General features: G+C 44.8%; 1 protein-coding gene across 6 annotated transcripts in view; it reads left to right on the top strand.

Moving 5' to 3' along the window:
• IKZF1 (IKAROS family zinc finger 1) overlaps positions 1-15,030 on the top strand; it is a 76,397-nt gene that overhangs the window by 4,845 nt on the left and 56,522 nt on the right. For all 6 annotated transcript variants that reach the window (XM_077917671.1, XM_077917676.1, XM_077917675.1 and 3 more), the window contains exon 2: positions 11,474-11,527. In XM_077917671.1, the coding sequence (XP_077773797.1) occupies positions 11,474-11,527 (54 nt within the window). The remainder of the gene's footprint in view (positions 1-11,473; positions 11,528-15,030) is intronic.

Here is a 15,030-nt window from a genome sequence, read left to right as displayed (position 1 = left end):
GGTCATTTGACTGTTTTAGTTAATAGCCAGCAAGCGATGGCTGGGTGGGGATTTGAATCTTGAGTTTCCCACACCCATATCTACCACTCTATTCACTACAGAATTTGAAGTTGTATGCTTACATCCTAAGCAAAAAGGCTTGGGTCCCCATATTTTGCAAAGCCAATCATTGTAAGTATCGGTTACAAGATACCTTTGTTTACATTTAGAATAATTTCGTATTGGTAAAGGGCTAAAATTTAATTCCCAGATGGTACTAAGCAGGACGTGGTTCAACATTTGTTATGACCAAGTTAGCAGCTACAGTTTGCAATCACATTTCAACCTTACTCTTTGCAGACTTGCAGAGCAGTCCTAGGGAGGTCAGGTGGCAGGATGGGATGCGTCCATGCCAGGGGAACCGCCACTTCCTCAGGCCTCCCAGGCTCACAGCAGCCACAAAGGAAGACAGATGAGGAATGGCTTCCCCCCTAGCCTCTCCCCCCTTTTCTTGCAGCATCTTTCTTTTTAAAATGTTCTCTCCCACCAATTCCAATGGGAGAGAAAATATCCACATCAGCTTCAGGGATGGCATAGTTGCCTCCCCAAGGAACAAGGGAAGACCCATTGCCCTGGCTGTCCCACTGTTGGCTCTCCACAGGTGGTAAAGGCAAAAAGGGAATATTTGTGGAGGGATCCAAAGCTTCCCCCAAGATGCTTCAGAATGCCTTTACCACCTGCAGATCACCACCATTAGGAAAGCCACAGCAGTGGGCCTTTTCAATGCTGATCAACGGAGGACCTCCAAAGCAGACTGATCTCTGCCCACCGAGAGGGAGGTTCATCATGCTCTAGAGCTCCTCCCAGGACCTAAGAAAAGAACATTTGGGGGATAAACTAGATATGTGACTGTGTGTACACACTCACAAGTCCCAGGGTTGATCTTTTCAAACACTAATGATGTGGAAGTTTGCAAATAAAAGCATGAATCTCATTAGAGACAGGTAAACCCTGCTGCAAAACCTCTTTAACAGATTGTCAGCGCAATGGCTAGGAGTAAAGCTAATTACATGAGGCAAGTAGTCCTGTGGCTTGTGTGGCCCACCTCTTCAAGGCACGTGTGCATTATGTTCTAAAAGGAAACAGGTATTTCTAGAACATTTTCATACAGAACAGATTGTAACCCAAATCTGCCTTAGCCAGGCCATGCATGGATTGGGTGATGATATGTATTCAAATGATGAGCCTTAGCTCATATAGTTCAACGAGTGCTGAGCCAATAAGATCTTTTGGGGCACAGCCAGCTAAAAGGAAATAAGACCAAAGTACAGGAGAGTGATAGGAATATTCTTTTTTTATCGCATGCATACAAGTGCCACGAAAATTATGTTGTGTGACACTTGGTCAAGTGGATCCAGGCTGCCCTGGATATTATGTAGAAGCATTGGCTGTTAAACGGATGGTGCTTTCAGAGGATCCCCTTCAAAAGAGCTTCCCTTCTGTGTTTATGGAAGACTTGTCAAGAGGTCTACAAATGTTACCAGCTTGCTCACTCTGTGTGCTACTTTTTTCTTCATCTAAAAAGCGTTTGTGTGTGTGTCTATTTATATGGAAAGAGGTGCACGAGAGTGTCATTTCCAGAAAGGCAGGGCACAGGACAAAATAGTCTTTTTGAAATTTCCTCTTTAGTTGCCTGAAGGAAACTCTGACTGGCCAGTTGACCAGGTGAGTGGCTGTCTACAAAAGGCCTCTCTGGTCCAGCATCTGTCCCTCACAGCAGCCAAACACATGGCTTTGGGAAGCCCATAAACTGGCATATGGCACCTGCTGTCAAATAAAAGCGTAACAGTTGCATGAATATGTGTTGTATGTAGGGCTCAGGACGATAGTTTGCCCCTTTCCTCCTTTATTTTTTGCTGTGTTGTCCTCCACACTGGATATATCAGTTCAGAAACATATAGCTCCCATAAGCACATATCTTGGACTTCTTGACTCACTATTTGGGAATCACGTGATATAACCACTTTTTACACATGACCTCCAAAGTCAATCAGCTACACTATTTTCACTAGGCTGCCTATCTATAACTTGCTTACCTGGGGCATTTGTGGCAACACCAGCAGCCCAGAGAGAAAGGAAGCCATTTATTGGAAGGCTTCTGTTGGTCACCTGGAGGAAATCCTTAAGTGCCACAGGTGGCCAGGCAAGAGCTGCTCTTTGTGACACTGGCATCAGCACAGACCCTGTGAAACGGCCTCCGGAAGGGGTGCTTTGCAGAATCAGCTGCTGGACTGAGGTTGCTGCTTGCCTTGTTCAAAACATCTGACAGCTAAAGCGATCCAGGAGGAATGCAAGCAAAAGTTTAAGTAGATTAATGTAAGCAGGGGGAGGGGGAAATAAAAAAGAGTAGTTTTTCTTTCTCTTCCCTTATCAACAGCGAATCCCTTCTCCGTGGAGAAGAAGTTGCAAATTGAAACAGTGAAAAGGACTGTCCGTGTAACGCCAGGTCAGCGGCAACTGCATTAATCATTTTAATCTGCCCCATTGAAATTAATGGGATGTCACTCGTTTAAAACTGGAGTCAGCAGACACACAAGGGCTGTCAGATACTCAAGTAAGCAAACTGGAACAAGCTGAGCAGGTGAACAATATGTTGATTGGAGGCATTTTCGGAATCCTTTTGCCTATCTACATGAGGTGCGAAAATGTGTCCAGCATTTCAAGTCTATGGAATCCTTTGTCACTTGAAATGCCTTGAACAGTCCAAGAAAAATTAGGAAGCAATGTCAGAATTAATGAATACAGCTCCTAAAACATCTTGGAACTGAACAAAACAAATAGACAGAAGACTCTTGTCCTCATCTCAGTATTTTATTCTTTAAGTCTTGAGTTATTATACAAGTTCCGTAAACTATTGAGTGTCTTCTTCCCATTCCACACCATCCTATTCATTTGTGAGCCAAATATTCCTATTTTGTGTCTTTGAGCTACGGTAAAGAGCACGCTGGAGCCTCTTCTCCTTTTTATTTTGTATTGGCATGTTCAATAAATAGGGAGTATTGGCCAATGTTAGTCATCCTCAGAGCGGAGCTACTGAAACAAAGGCTTATTTGAGTATGACTTAGTTGGGATACCAGCCATAGCATTCAATATCCCTTAGTATTTTGTACAAGGTGACCAAATGGAAAGCAGCACAGAGGCCCTGTACCAATTTATGTTACTGAAAAGAGGATTTTGGCCAATGCATCTCGTCACACAGGGAAGAGAAAGGCGGCCTCTGCCCAAACCCCATCTCCAGCTCTTCAAGACGCCAAGACCCCTGTCCTGTCCTCTCCTGCTTCTGGTCAGCTGGTTTTGTATGATGCTGCCTTTACTACTTGGGTTAAAATGAAGCAGAATATGTCCATAATAATATACATTGCTGACCTCTGCAATCCCAGGGCTGCAATCCCATGCAGATTTAGGCCCATTCATTTCTGTGGGGTTGTTGTGCCTGACTTGCCGCAGGGTCTGTACCTCTGACTCTTAGGTATTTTTGTATCATTTTAAAAAATGAAGCTTCCCCCCCACCCCCTTTACAGAATTTCAAATACAGAGAAGTGAAAGCAAGGAAGGAGAGGTTTAAAATTATTACGAAGAGAATATTTACCTTCTTTTATCATATATATTGATATAAATTGGCCTGACAAGAAGAAAGTGTTCTTAATAAACAATCTATTGGTTATTCTTGCTAGAATTGAAGTGCTGCGATAACGGATGACTACCAAAAATATAATTATATTGCATTTTCTGTAAATTATTTTGTGTGTGTGTTCCCAATTAATTTCTTCTTTATTTTAGTATTTTGTTTTTTTAAAAAGCCAGGCATATAAATGCTTCAGGTTTGTGGCCTATTCCTGTATGGTTTGCTTGGAAGTACCTTTGGTGGGATGTAGAGGATTGTGGCTTTAGCTGCATGCTGTTTGCCAGGCTGTGTGTGCAAAGGGACAGGGGCCGCCCTCACCTGGTGTGCAGGTCCCTGAGGTGGAAGACATGTAACCAACAGCGAATTCCTATAAGTAGCTATGGTAGAAACAAGGACTAAACATTGTTTTTCTACAGAAAAGTTACATATAGATGTGCCAACAGAGAAAAGGAGGAAATGAATTGGTCTTAACAAATTATAACTTTGTTTCTTACACATCTTGATAGTCCTGGGGGATGGGAAACAAGCTTAATGGAAATGAGAGAAAGCCTTTATGTTTCGCAGGTTTTGTTTCTAGAAATGGACCTTTTCGTTAGTTATTATTTGTGGTCTGCTGGAGAGGAAATTAAAAATAGAATTAAAATGGTTCTAAAGTAGAATCTTACATAGGAATTGAGAGGTCTACTTTATTAAATCCCCATAATAAAGTTAATTATGAGCTGGTGGTGGAGATATGGAACACTTTTAATTAAAGCCTGTTTGCAATTTTGGACAAGGATATCCAATACATTCATCCAGAATAAACTACATTTTCAGTTCAAGGAAAACTATGGGTGCGTTTTTTATGTAAGAGTTGAAAAAGTGCTGTTGGATCAGGCCCTGGGCGCCCCGAGTCCACCATTCTGCTTCCAGCAGCAGCCAGGCCGAGGTTCTGGAGAAGTCTGCAGCCAGGGATGAAGGCAGCGGTCCAGCTCTGAGTTTGGTCCTGGCTGTGATATTCAAGGTTTCCTGCCTCTGAAGGTGGAAGTGTGATATCTCAAGTATAGCTAAGCACCACTGATAGACCTAGTTCCCAATAAAAAAGGGTCTAATTCTTCTTTAAAGCCATTCAAGCTAATGAGCACACCCCCCCCATCTCCTGACAGTGAATTCCACATGCTTCTTGTGTGATGTGTGTCGGTCTTCCTTTTATTCATCCTGAACTTTTTGTTTAGTTTCTTTGGGTGATCAGTGTCGATCATTTTGGTTGCCCCTTTCTAGGTCTGTGGTTCTCTTTTTTGAGATGGGGCAACCAGATGAGAGCGCGCACACACCTGCTAGCCTTGACTGTTTCATAACAGTCTAATAAAAGGAAATTAAAGATCACTCAGGAAAATAAGTGAAATGAAAAGCAGGAAGTTAGGTAAATTTACATTCCTGGGTAGAGGGGAGATTTAGGTGCAAGTTTTTCCCCTCTCTCTCTATTGAACTTTGAGATTTTTCTTACAGAAAGTTTGTTAGGCTACCATTCCGTGAGAGATGGCATTAGCATGACCTGGTAGTCAACCATACATTGATGGTAGGCAGAGTTCAGCCTGGGAGATGTACCGACGAGGCTTAAAGGATCCAGTCACCAGGGGACAGAGCAGCCAGGCATTGTCCATGTCGGTTCATTTTTCTTGGGGGCAAAGCTTATCACTATAAAAGGCAGGGAAACAAACCAAAAATATTATCATTCATTTAAGGTTTAAATACTGTAATCTATTTCTCATTTGAATCATTTTAAGTCAAAGTGTTGCCTTACTAAGTTGCTGAGGAGAAACAATTTGCTGGTATTACTGTGGCACAGAAAAGGTTGTCAAGCAGTGCAATCTGAGCAAGTTTCCTTGGAAGGGCATCTTCAGTGCCCTTAATCCCAATGAAGCTGGCATAGGATTGCAGCCTCAGACTGCAAAGCTGAGCACAGTTACTTGCAGTAAATCCCATTGAATAAAGTGTGGCAGTTTAAACACAGACTTGGGTCATGCAGGTTTAGCAGCCCACCTGTTGTTCAAATTCAAGCAACATGTTGCAAATTTCTTAGGCACAAAGTGCTTTAATCTTTCCCATTGAAAGAACAACACTACTTAACTTTTGTCAATCTGAAACATCCCCAGCACCTCACCACTCTTTAAATGTGCCCCAAATTTCATGGAAAGATTTGTTGCATGGTTTAGATTGCTTTATTTTGAATCCAGGTTGTTCATCCTGATTTTTACCATAGATATTCCATAGATTCCCCCTCAACACATAATGCACGAGTGAATTTTGCTCCAGAGTCCACCTTCTTCACTTAATTTAATCAAATATGAACCCTCTGTGTAGTCAAAGGCTTCATAAAATACCAAGCCCAAAGACAGCAATGGGGCTGTGGCCATTAGCTTTGCAGAAGTTTACTTTACTTACTGAATTCCTAATAATGTCAGCATTTGGTGGGTTGGGAGAAAGCCAGTCTTGTCTGGATGGACATACTTGAAAGTTATCCATTTCAGTCGGTTAGCAAACCCATCATAAATAGCTTGTAGCCTTACCTTGTAACAAGATATGTTTCTCCCTAGAACGATTGTTGTTGTTATTCTGCCCTTCATCCGGAGATCACAGGGCAGTTAAAGATCTAACTCCCTTTCTGGAGGTTCTCCATAGTTCAGGCAGGGGAGCACCTAAGCACAGCGCGCAAGCTTCCTCTCCCCTGCGTGCCCCAAGGGTCCTGGGAAGAGGCGGGGCAGGAGGAAGGTTGCTGCTGATTTCAGGCATGTGGTTTTCTGACGTCTTATAACCATTGCATGTGCCTAAATTTTTGCATCAGCACTATTACATACCTGTGATACTTGTAATAAAAATCCATAAAGAAACCTCGGAGGGAGGAGCACTGAGTAGTAAAACCATCAGAGCCTAGGGATTTATTCATAGAATACCACAATGGTAGAGTTGGAAGGGACCCAAGGGTCATCTAGTCTAACCCCCTGCAGTGCAGGAATCTCAGCTAAAGAATCCAAGACAGATGACCATCCAACCTCTGCTTAAAAACCTCCAAGGAAGGAGAGACCCCCGCCTCTCGAGGGAGTCTGTTCCACTGTTCCACTGTCACAATAAATTATTCTGCTGTCACTCATATCAAACACATTGTCGTTTTCAAGCACTGGGGAATTGACTTCAGATAATCCAAGATATACTATTTTAATGTTTTGGATGTATCAGAGAGAGACTCATAATATTTACTGAATATCTGAGTAGTAGAATACACTTTGCTGCCATCAGAGCTTTGAATATATGGTGTTTTAGATATTTTTAAGTCCTGTGATTTCAAAGAGAAAGCACTTGCCCCATGGAAATCAACAGGACTTTTAAAAATGTCACTTGGCCCTGAGCAGAATGTACTTTCCCCATCAAATACGGTTTATTCCCCACTGATTGCTAGCCTGAAATAACTTGCATGGAGATGTTGATGCAAATTTTGGAGCACAAGTCAAGCTTGGTTACTTTTGTCAAACAACTGTGTGATAAGAGTTTTTATCAATTGGTTGGAAGAGAATGGAAATGGTGATGGGGCAGGAAGACATTGTAGAAATTAGAGCTACAGAAGCAGTTTCCCATAATAGCAGGTTAGCCAGCAGCCCTAAAATACACCCAGCCACTTTGGTCTATGGAACTGGCAGTTTTTACCTATGGCATATAAAGTTTGCTCCACATGTACAAGGAACCGGCCTTTTACTGTGGCAGCGCCTGGGACGACTCCTTAGGCCAGCATATGCAGACATGATATTTTATTTAAGAACCAACTCTGTCAATTTTATCTATATTTTGACAACTTCATTATGTCTCCTTGTTTTTAAAGTCTGTAGATTTTATAAGTACCGTGGTACCTCGGGTTACATACGCTTCAGGTTACATATGCTTCAGGTTACAGACTCCGCTAACCCAGAAATAGTACCTCGGGTTAAGAACTTTGCTTCAGGACGAGAACAGAAATCGGGCTCCGGCAGTGGCAGTGGGAGGCTCCATTAGCTAAAGTGGTACTTCAGGTTAAGTACAGTTTCAGGTTAAGAACAGACCTCCGGAATGAATTAAGTACTTAACCCAAGGTACCACTGTATTTTTAATGAATATTTCATACTATTTTACATAAACTGCTTAGAGGGTGTTTTTTCTTTCTTTTATTTGTTGTTTATAAATCTTGTGTAAAATTAGGAAGTCACTTCTGCTGAGGCTCAGACCCGAAGAGTCTGCATATTCCTCATGGTAGAGCCTGATGAGCGGAGCAGAGTGACAGCGCAAAGCTGAGAGCAAAAGCCAACCAGAAAGTCACCTGCCTATGATTCCGGCTCCCCCAATAAGAAGGCTTGGACCCTGATGGTGCAGGCATGAGCTCAAAGTGCACTAAGCTCTGTAGGGGCACCTGCCCAGGCATCATCCTCAACACCCCCCCCCCCCGTTCCTGACCTTTGTGCATTCAGTGCGAAGATCTGAAGGGAAATTCCATGTGCATTCAGCTGAACATGCTCAGAGGCCTCGCAGCCACCAGGAACCCTGGTAATACAAGCTGAGCATTCTGAGGGTCTGGCATCAAACCTTCGCCCTAAATGCACAAATTTCAGGAGTGAAGGAGACCACACCCGTTGCATAGCTTGTGCCACCGGCTGCCCAGCCACGAGGCGCTTGCAGGCAGCAAGGCTTCTCCACACCAGTCGCTGGAAGCCTCAGGAGGGGTCCTGTTCTGCTCCCTGGTTTCCCACAGGCACTGGGGGGGAGACTATGAGAAGAGGATGCTGGACTGGATGAGCCTTGGCCTGATCCTGCAGATGGCCATCCAGCCTCTGCTTAAAAACCTCCAAGGAAGAAGAGTCCCCCACCTCCCGAGGGAGTCCGTTCCCCTGTCAAATAGCACGATAAATTCTTCTGCTGTCCCTCTGTCATTCTTCTGAAGCACCATGTCTACCTTGAGCAGGTGACTGATGGGTGCTCCTTTTCCTTTCCTTCTCGCTGCCCTCCTCACAGCTGCTGCCACTCACTGCCACCTCTTCCTGGGAAGCAAAGCTCCTCACAGCCCAGGGCCTGGGATGGAAATGGCACAACAGCCCTCTCAATCTCAGCCAAGCTGCGGGCGGAGCATTTCAGCCCCGAGGCTGGGCTGGGCAGCCAACATGCAGAAGCATTTGCGGACACATTTTCTTTCTTTCTTTCTTTCCTTCTTTCTTTCTTTCTTTCTTTCTTTCTTTCTTTCTTTCTTTCTTTCTTTCTTTCTTATTTATTTATTTATTTCAGAAAATTTATATGCAGCTTGATTGTAAAAAGATAAAACGATAGAATCAAGGAAATAGAAAACAATTATTTTAAATCATACGAAATGCCTAAAATGCTGAAACATCAAAATTCCTACCAGCATTTCTAAGCATCTGGGCAGGCTTCATCTGGCATAGTAGAGTGAAGGTGCTCGCTCGATATCAATTGGCAGGGAGTTACAAAGGGCAGGTGCTGTCACATGAAATGACTGAGTTCTTACAAATGTGGAATGGGTATCACGGGGCACCTGTAGCAGCACCAGCTCCACTGACTGAAGCGGTCAAGCGGGCACATGTAGGGAAAGGCAATTTCATAGGTGAACTGGTCCCAAGTTGCTAAGCGCTTTGTATAGTAACAGCAGCATCTGTAGTGGAGATCTCTGAGCACAGGTGCAATATGCTAGCAAAGCCTCACTCCTGTCAGCAATTGTGCTGCAGCATCCTGCACGAACTGCAGCCTGTGGATCAAGCTAAGGGAAGCATGTTGGGGAGCAATCCTGATGTGAATCTGCAGTGACCCCCTTTAAGATGTAGATGTGTGCATTTTAGAGTGGAATGGAGCCACTTTCCAGGAAAAGCTTGCTCAGCAGCCATGATGGGTGCCTAAAATAAAAATGCAGCCAGAGCCCCCATAGCGTTGGGTGTAGGGAATGCGTGATAGAGACAGGAACCTGGTGTGTCAGAAGACAAATGAGGGAAGATGCAGCAGGATAAAGGGGGGGGGGGGGATAAAAAGCAAGCCCACCCCATGACTGCCTCATGCCTAACATGAGTGGGTTCCTCCACCCCAATGGCCCCTTGCATAACCTCTCCTTCAAGAACCACATATTAGCTTCCTAAGACACCTCTGAGTCCAGGTCAAGAGAGCGATTTCCCCTGCAAACTCTATTGATATGGTTCTCTAGGCTGGGCCTGCATAGCTTGTGACCCAGCCCAGCCCTTTTGGCTGGCCAGCCCTTTACTTTTTGCCAGGCTTCCTCAACCTCGGCCCTCCAGATGTTTTTGGCCTACAACTCCCATGATCCCTAGCTAGCAGTACCAGTGGTCAGGGATGATGGGAACTGTAGTCTCAAAACATCTGGAGGACTGAGGTTGAGGAAGCCTGCTATTTGCAGTCCAAGGAAGGCATCAAATGCAGGAGATTTGTGGAGGAGCCTCTGCTGGCTTGCCCTCCCTGGCTGTGTTCAGCTTGGTGGGACTGCTCTGGTGCATCTTGCCAGGCTGATTATTTCAAGAAACAAAATTCCCTCCCTGGGAACTGTTTGGCAAGCTGGCTGGAGTCAAATTCTCCCCAGTCTCCATCTCCTGTTCCTTTGCGAAGTTTCCAGGATGTTTGGCTACTGGAGGCATAAAGCCTGGAGCATAAAGAAAGGGGAAAGCCCAAAGCCTCCTCCAGGTTACAGAAGCTGCCCTGAACTGCTTTCCCTGAAGCGAGTTCCCGCAAGTTGCCGGCGACTCGCTTGCACGGAGCCAGTGCGTTGCTGGGATGTGTTGAGAGCAGCTGCCTCCACAAAGCATTTGTCATCCAGAGAGGCACCAGATGTCCACCCCGGCCCTCGAGACCTCTTCAGGCCCATAGCCTTGTGCTCCAAGCAGAGGCTTTTGGCTTCCATTTCCACCCCACTGACTCTGGGCATGCTTCTCCCTGGTGTTTGTGGTCACTTTGCAACTTTATTCTTTGGAACATTATGTGTTGCGACAGAAGGGCAAGTGGCTTCCCAGTATTTGTTACAAATCTGTGGAGCCGAGCCATCTGTCAGCGAAACAGGAAGGTCTGGGTTCCCTTTCTCTCCAGGGCTCGGTTTGCTATTTTGGGGAGTGCCCCCTCTCCCCGCCTAGAAGGAAGCCGGTGTGGTTCGAAGCGCAGGACTCCTGGGCGAGAGAGGGCCCACGACTGAAGCGGCGGCTTCTTCTTCGCCCATCTGCCGCGGCTGGAGGTGTATTCATTATTGATGGCAGTAGCGGCGGTTGCTGCTCGCTATGCAGGCCTGCCTGGGTAAATGAGACATTCTTCAGCAAATTGCTTCGTTTTTTGATTGCTGATTGTACGCGTGTCACCAAGCTGACTCAAGGTTCATCGATGCATGCTCAGTAAATTAGAAAGAACATAACTATGGATCAGCCAAGAGAATGAATTCTTTGCCTACAATGACCCAGGGCCATTTAATTTTCTGCTTAATTTTGTTGCAGTCAGTTTGCATTTTGGGTTATTATGCAGTAGGAAATTAACAATAAATAACAAATTTGGTCCTCCTGTGCTTGTAATGATATTTTTATAAATCTTTGTAATGCTCTTTTTAAAAGGATCAAGGTCTGTGCCAGCCTGATACCCCCACAAGTATGCAGGATGGGAAAGAAAGAGAGAGAAAAATACATTAGCCCTGCTAGATAATCTCATAGTTAAATAGCAAAGATCCCCCCCTCCGTCTCTCTCTGCCCCCCACCCACTTTCTCTCCTGTGATTTTGCATTTCACATTAAACTTAAGGCTTTTCTTTTTCTCTTTCCTTCAGATAACTTGAGGAAAATGGAAACAGATGAGGCTCAAGATATGTCCCAAGTTTCAGGTGAGATCACTAAAAAATATGACTTAGAAAGGAGGACACACACACACACCCTGCTTCCAACCTGGAATCCATTGAGTTCTCTACCAGAACACAGTGTTATTATTGTCAGTGTAATTGCTTTGGGTCTTTTGCATTGCCAGAGTGGAAATTAGGATATAATTAATGTTTATCACTTCATATCAAGCCCAGTAGTGCCTGGGTTTCTTTTTTTAGTAACTTAAAGGTAAAGGAGTCAAAGAGAGGGGGGGGGGGACATATCTTAATCCTTCATTCATTTAGTTGATTTCTATCCCAACTTTCCTCCAAGGAGCTCATGGTGGCGGCCAATATGGTTTTCCCCTTCCCCATTTTATCCTCATGACAAATCTGTGAGGTGTGTTAGGCTGAGAATCACGGATTGGCGCAAGGTGGGTTTCATGATGTGAGTGGGAATTTGAACCTTGGTCTCCCAGGTCCGAGTCTGACCTCTGACCCCGACATCATATTCACTATCAAATCAGTCACTTGCAGATTGTAAATCTGACACAGCATACTTGAAGTTTTAAAAAGCTTTTGATCCCTGAGTAAGATTGGCAGTCATGGAATAAGAAGAGAGGTCCTCATATGGATCAGGAATTTGTTAAGTAGCAGGAAGCAGAGACTGGGAATAAATGGAGGGATGCACAAAGTGAAATTCCCCCAGGATCGGCACTGGGTCTGTGCTGCATAACTTGTTCATAAACGACCTAGAGTTAGGAGTGAGCAGTGAGGGGTCCAGGTCTGCTGATGCGACTACATTGTTCATGGTTGTTAAAACAAAGAGAGATTGTGAACAGCTCCAAAAGAACCTCTCCAAACTGAATGAATGGGCAGTAAAATGGCAAGTGCAATTCAATGTATGTGTAAAGTGATGCATGTTGAGGCAAACAAACAAAGAAGCCGCCCTTAATGGGGGGCGGGCAGGTCTGAACTGTGAGGAATGAGACTTAGGGGTCGTGGGGGATGGCTCAGCAAAGATGTTGGCAGTGGAGCAGCAGCTCTGAAAAAGGCAAAAGTCCATGCTAGGAAAGGAAAATAAAATATCAAAATTCTGTTATATATTGTACAACTGCATTTGGAAAACTGGTTACCTCACCTCAGAAGGGTTATTGTATTGTTGGGAAAGGTTCAGGAAAGGACAACCAAAAGGATCAAGGGGGTGGAGCAACTTGAAGGAAAGGTTGCAGCCTTGGGGCCTTTTTGGTTTAAAGAAAGGGTAAGAAGTGACATGATAGATGCATGGCATGGAGAAAGGGGAGAGAGAGGACGCTCACGGAAGACAAAAGAAAGTATTCACCCTGTGCACAGGTGAACTATGGAACTCCCTCCCCCAGGAGGCAGGGAGGGCTTGAAAAGGGGATTGGACCAGTTCATGGAGGAGGAGAGGGCCTTCGATGGCTCCTAGCCAGGACCTCTTGTTTTCTGCCTCCACAGTCAGAGGCAACAATGCTTCTGAATCTCAGGTGCTGGAAGCCACAGGAGGGGAGAGTGTGGCTCTTGTGTGGGTTTCCATAGGCATCTGGCTGACCACTGAAAGCAGGATGCTGGACTAGATGGGCCCTTGGCCTGATCCAGCAGGCTCTTCTTCTTACATTATCATCTCAGTTCAACTCTCCTAGTGAGCAATTGGTCACATGTCGTGGGTGACTCTGGACAGAGATCTGCATAAGCATTGAAGGTCTTTTTCAGTCAGTTCTCATGGGTTTAAATGAACTTCACCATGTGCCTTGGAGACATACAGCTAGATTCATCTTTGCCTCACCTGTGCATATGGTAGCCTGCTTCTTGCATCTTCCTTGCTGAACTGGCGTCTCCATCTGTGAGACATTCATATTTCGATCAGAGTAATATTTCTGCAGATCTGAGCACTAGGGACCCTAGCAAAAATAAATTGGGGTGGAATTATTCATTTTTAGTATACCTTACTTGCCAAATTGCTAGTGTTCCTCTGAAGCTCCTGTGATTTCATTTTTAGGATAAAAATCTGAGATGTACTGTGTCAATTTCACGCCACAGTTTCATGTATAGATTCAGGGTTTCCTCTTTCTCTGAAGCTGCTCCTGCAATGGTTATGCAAACCACCTTTTATACTGGGCAGCAAGAAGCCTGTCAGTTGCAAGGTGAAGGGGTTGTGAGGAGAGAGTTCTCTGTGGGTTCTTTTTTGGTGTGATGAGACGGAATATGATGTGAAGGTTGCAGACCTACCAATACTTTAGGCCTCAAGTAAGCTGCTGAGACTTGAAAGCTTCCTGGTCCACCTACCATATATGGTTTTGGTGACTATAAAAAAAAGATTTGGAGAGATTGCAATTGGGGCTACAGCAGGAAGCAGACCATTTTAAGAGATGCCTCTTCTCCAAGTTCAGTTGCCAGGGTCAAGGCCTTGTAAGAACTGAGTGCAAGGTTCAGCAATCATATCTTGGAAATGTCAGCAGATCTAAGGGGTTTCCCAGAGGATATTCCTGCGTGACACTCTTTGGGGCATATAGAAACATTTATAATTATGGCAGCTTTGTGAAAGAAGTGGGGGGTACTGTCATTTTGACTCAAGAAAATCATCATTTTTATAGTTCAAATTGGGGGAAATAAATACAGTAAATGGACAAAAGTACAAAGATTCACAAAATGTTTAGGGGTCTGTGTCCCAGCTGAAAAAAAGCACTGGTTAGGAGATAGGCACATAAAATAACCCAGTATTTTCCTCCCTTTGAATATAGATGTGCACACACACCGGCATATATCTACACTGTCGCTGTTAACTTTCTGCCCTCAAGACCCAGTTCTACCCCCTGGGTGGCATTTCTCCTTGCGGTCTACAGCATTTGTTACTACCATATCAAATGCAGCTTATCAATATACAGTGGTACCTCGGGTTAAGTACTTAATTCGCTCTGGAGGTCCGTTCTTAACCTGAAACTGTTCTTAACCTGAAGCACCACTTTAGCTAATGGGGCCTCCCGCTGCTGCCACGCGATTTCTGTTCTCATCCTCAAGCAAAGTTCTTAACCTGAAGCACTATTTCTGGGTTAGCGGAGTCTGTAACCTGAAGCGTATGTAACCTGAAGCGTATATAACCCGAGGTGCCACTGTATTGGGGAGGGGGCACCATTGACCAACCTCTTGTTTCCCCCCACTTCCAAGGGCTGCTAAAACTGGGGGGTTGTGAAGCACCAGGCGAGCCTCACAATGCACAGCTTGTGAGTTGTGTTTGCTTTGTGTCACACAGTGCAGCACTATCACAATGCAAAGTTTCATATGGACGGGAGGGGGTTGAAAGTGACCTTTTTGATAGCTTGAAGAGATATGCCTGGGAGAATCCTCTTAAAACCAGCCTGAAGAGGTGATGAGGTACCATTTTTGGAGCATTTCCTCTTGTCTGTGGTTTCCTGTAGAGACACCTGCATGAGAGGCTGGGGGTGAGGATTGGGGTGGCAGGTGAGTTAGACTGTGCAAGGCTTCAGCAGCTGGATGTTGAGGAAGGAAGG

This window comes from Podarcis muralis, chromosome 13, assembly GCF_964188315.1.
Source record: "Podarcis muralis chromosome 13, rPodMur119.hap1.1, whole genome shotgun sequence".
Taxonomy (NCBI): domain Eukaryota; kingdom Metazoa; phylum Chordata; class Lepidosauria; order Squamata; family Lacertidae; genus Podarcis; species Podarcis muralis.
The sequence above is the reverse complement of the archived record's forward strand: the minus strand, read 5'-3'. Positions and strand labels throughout refer to the sequence as shown.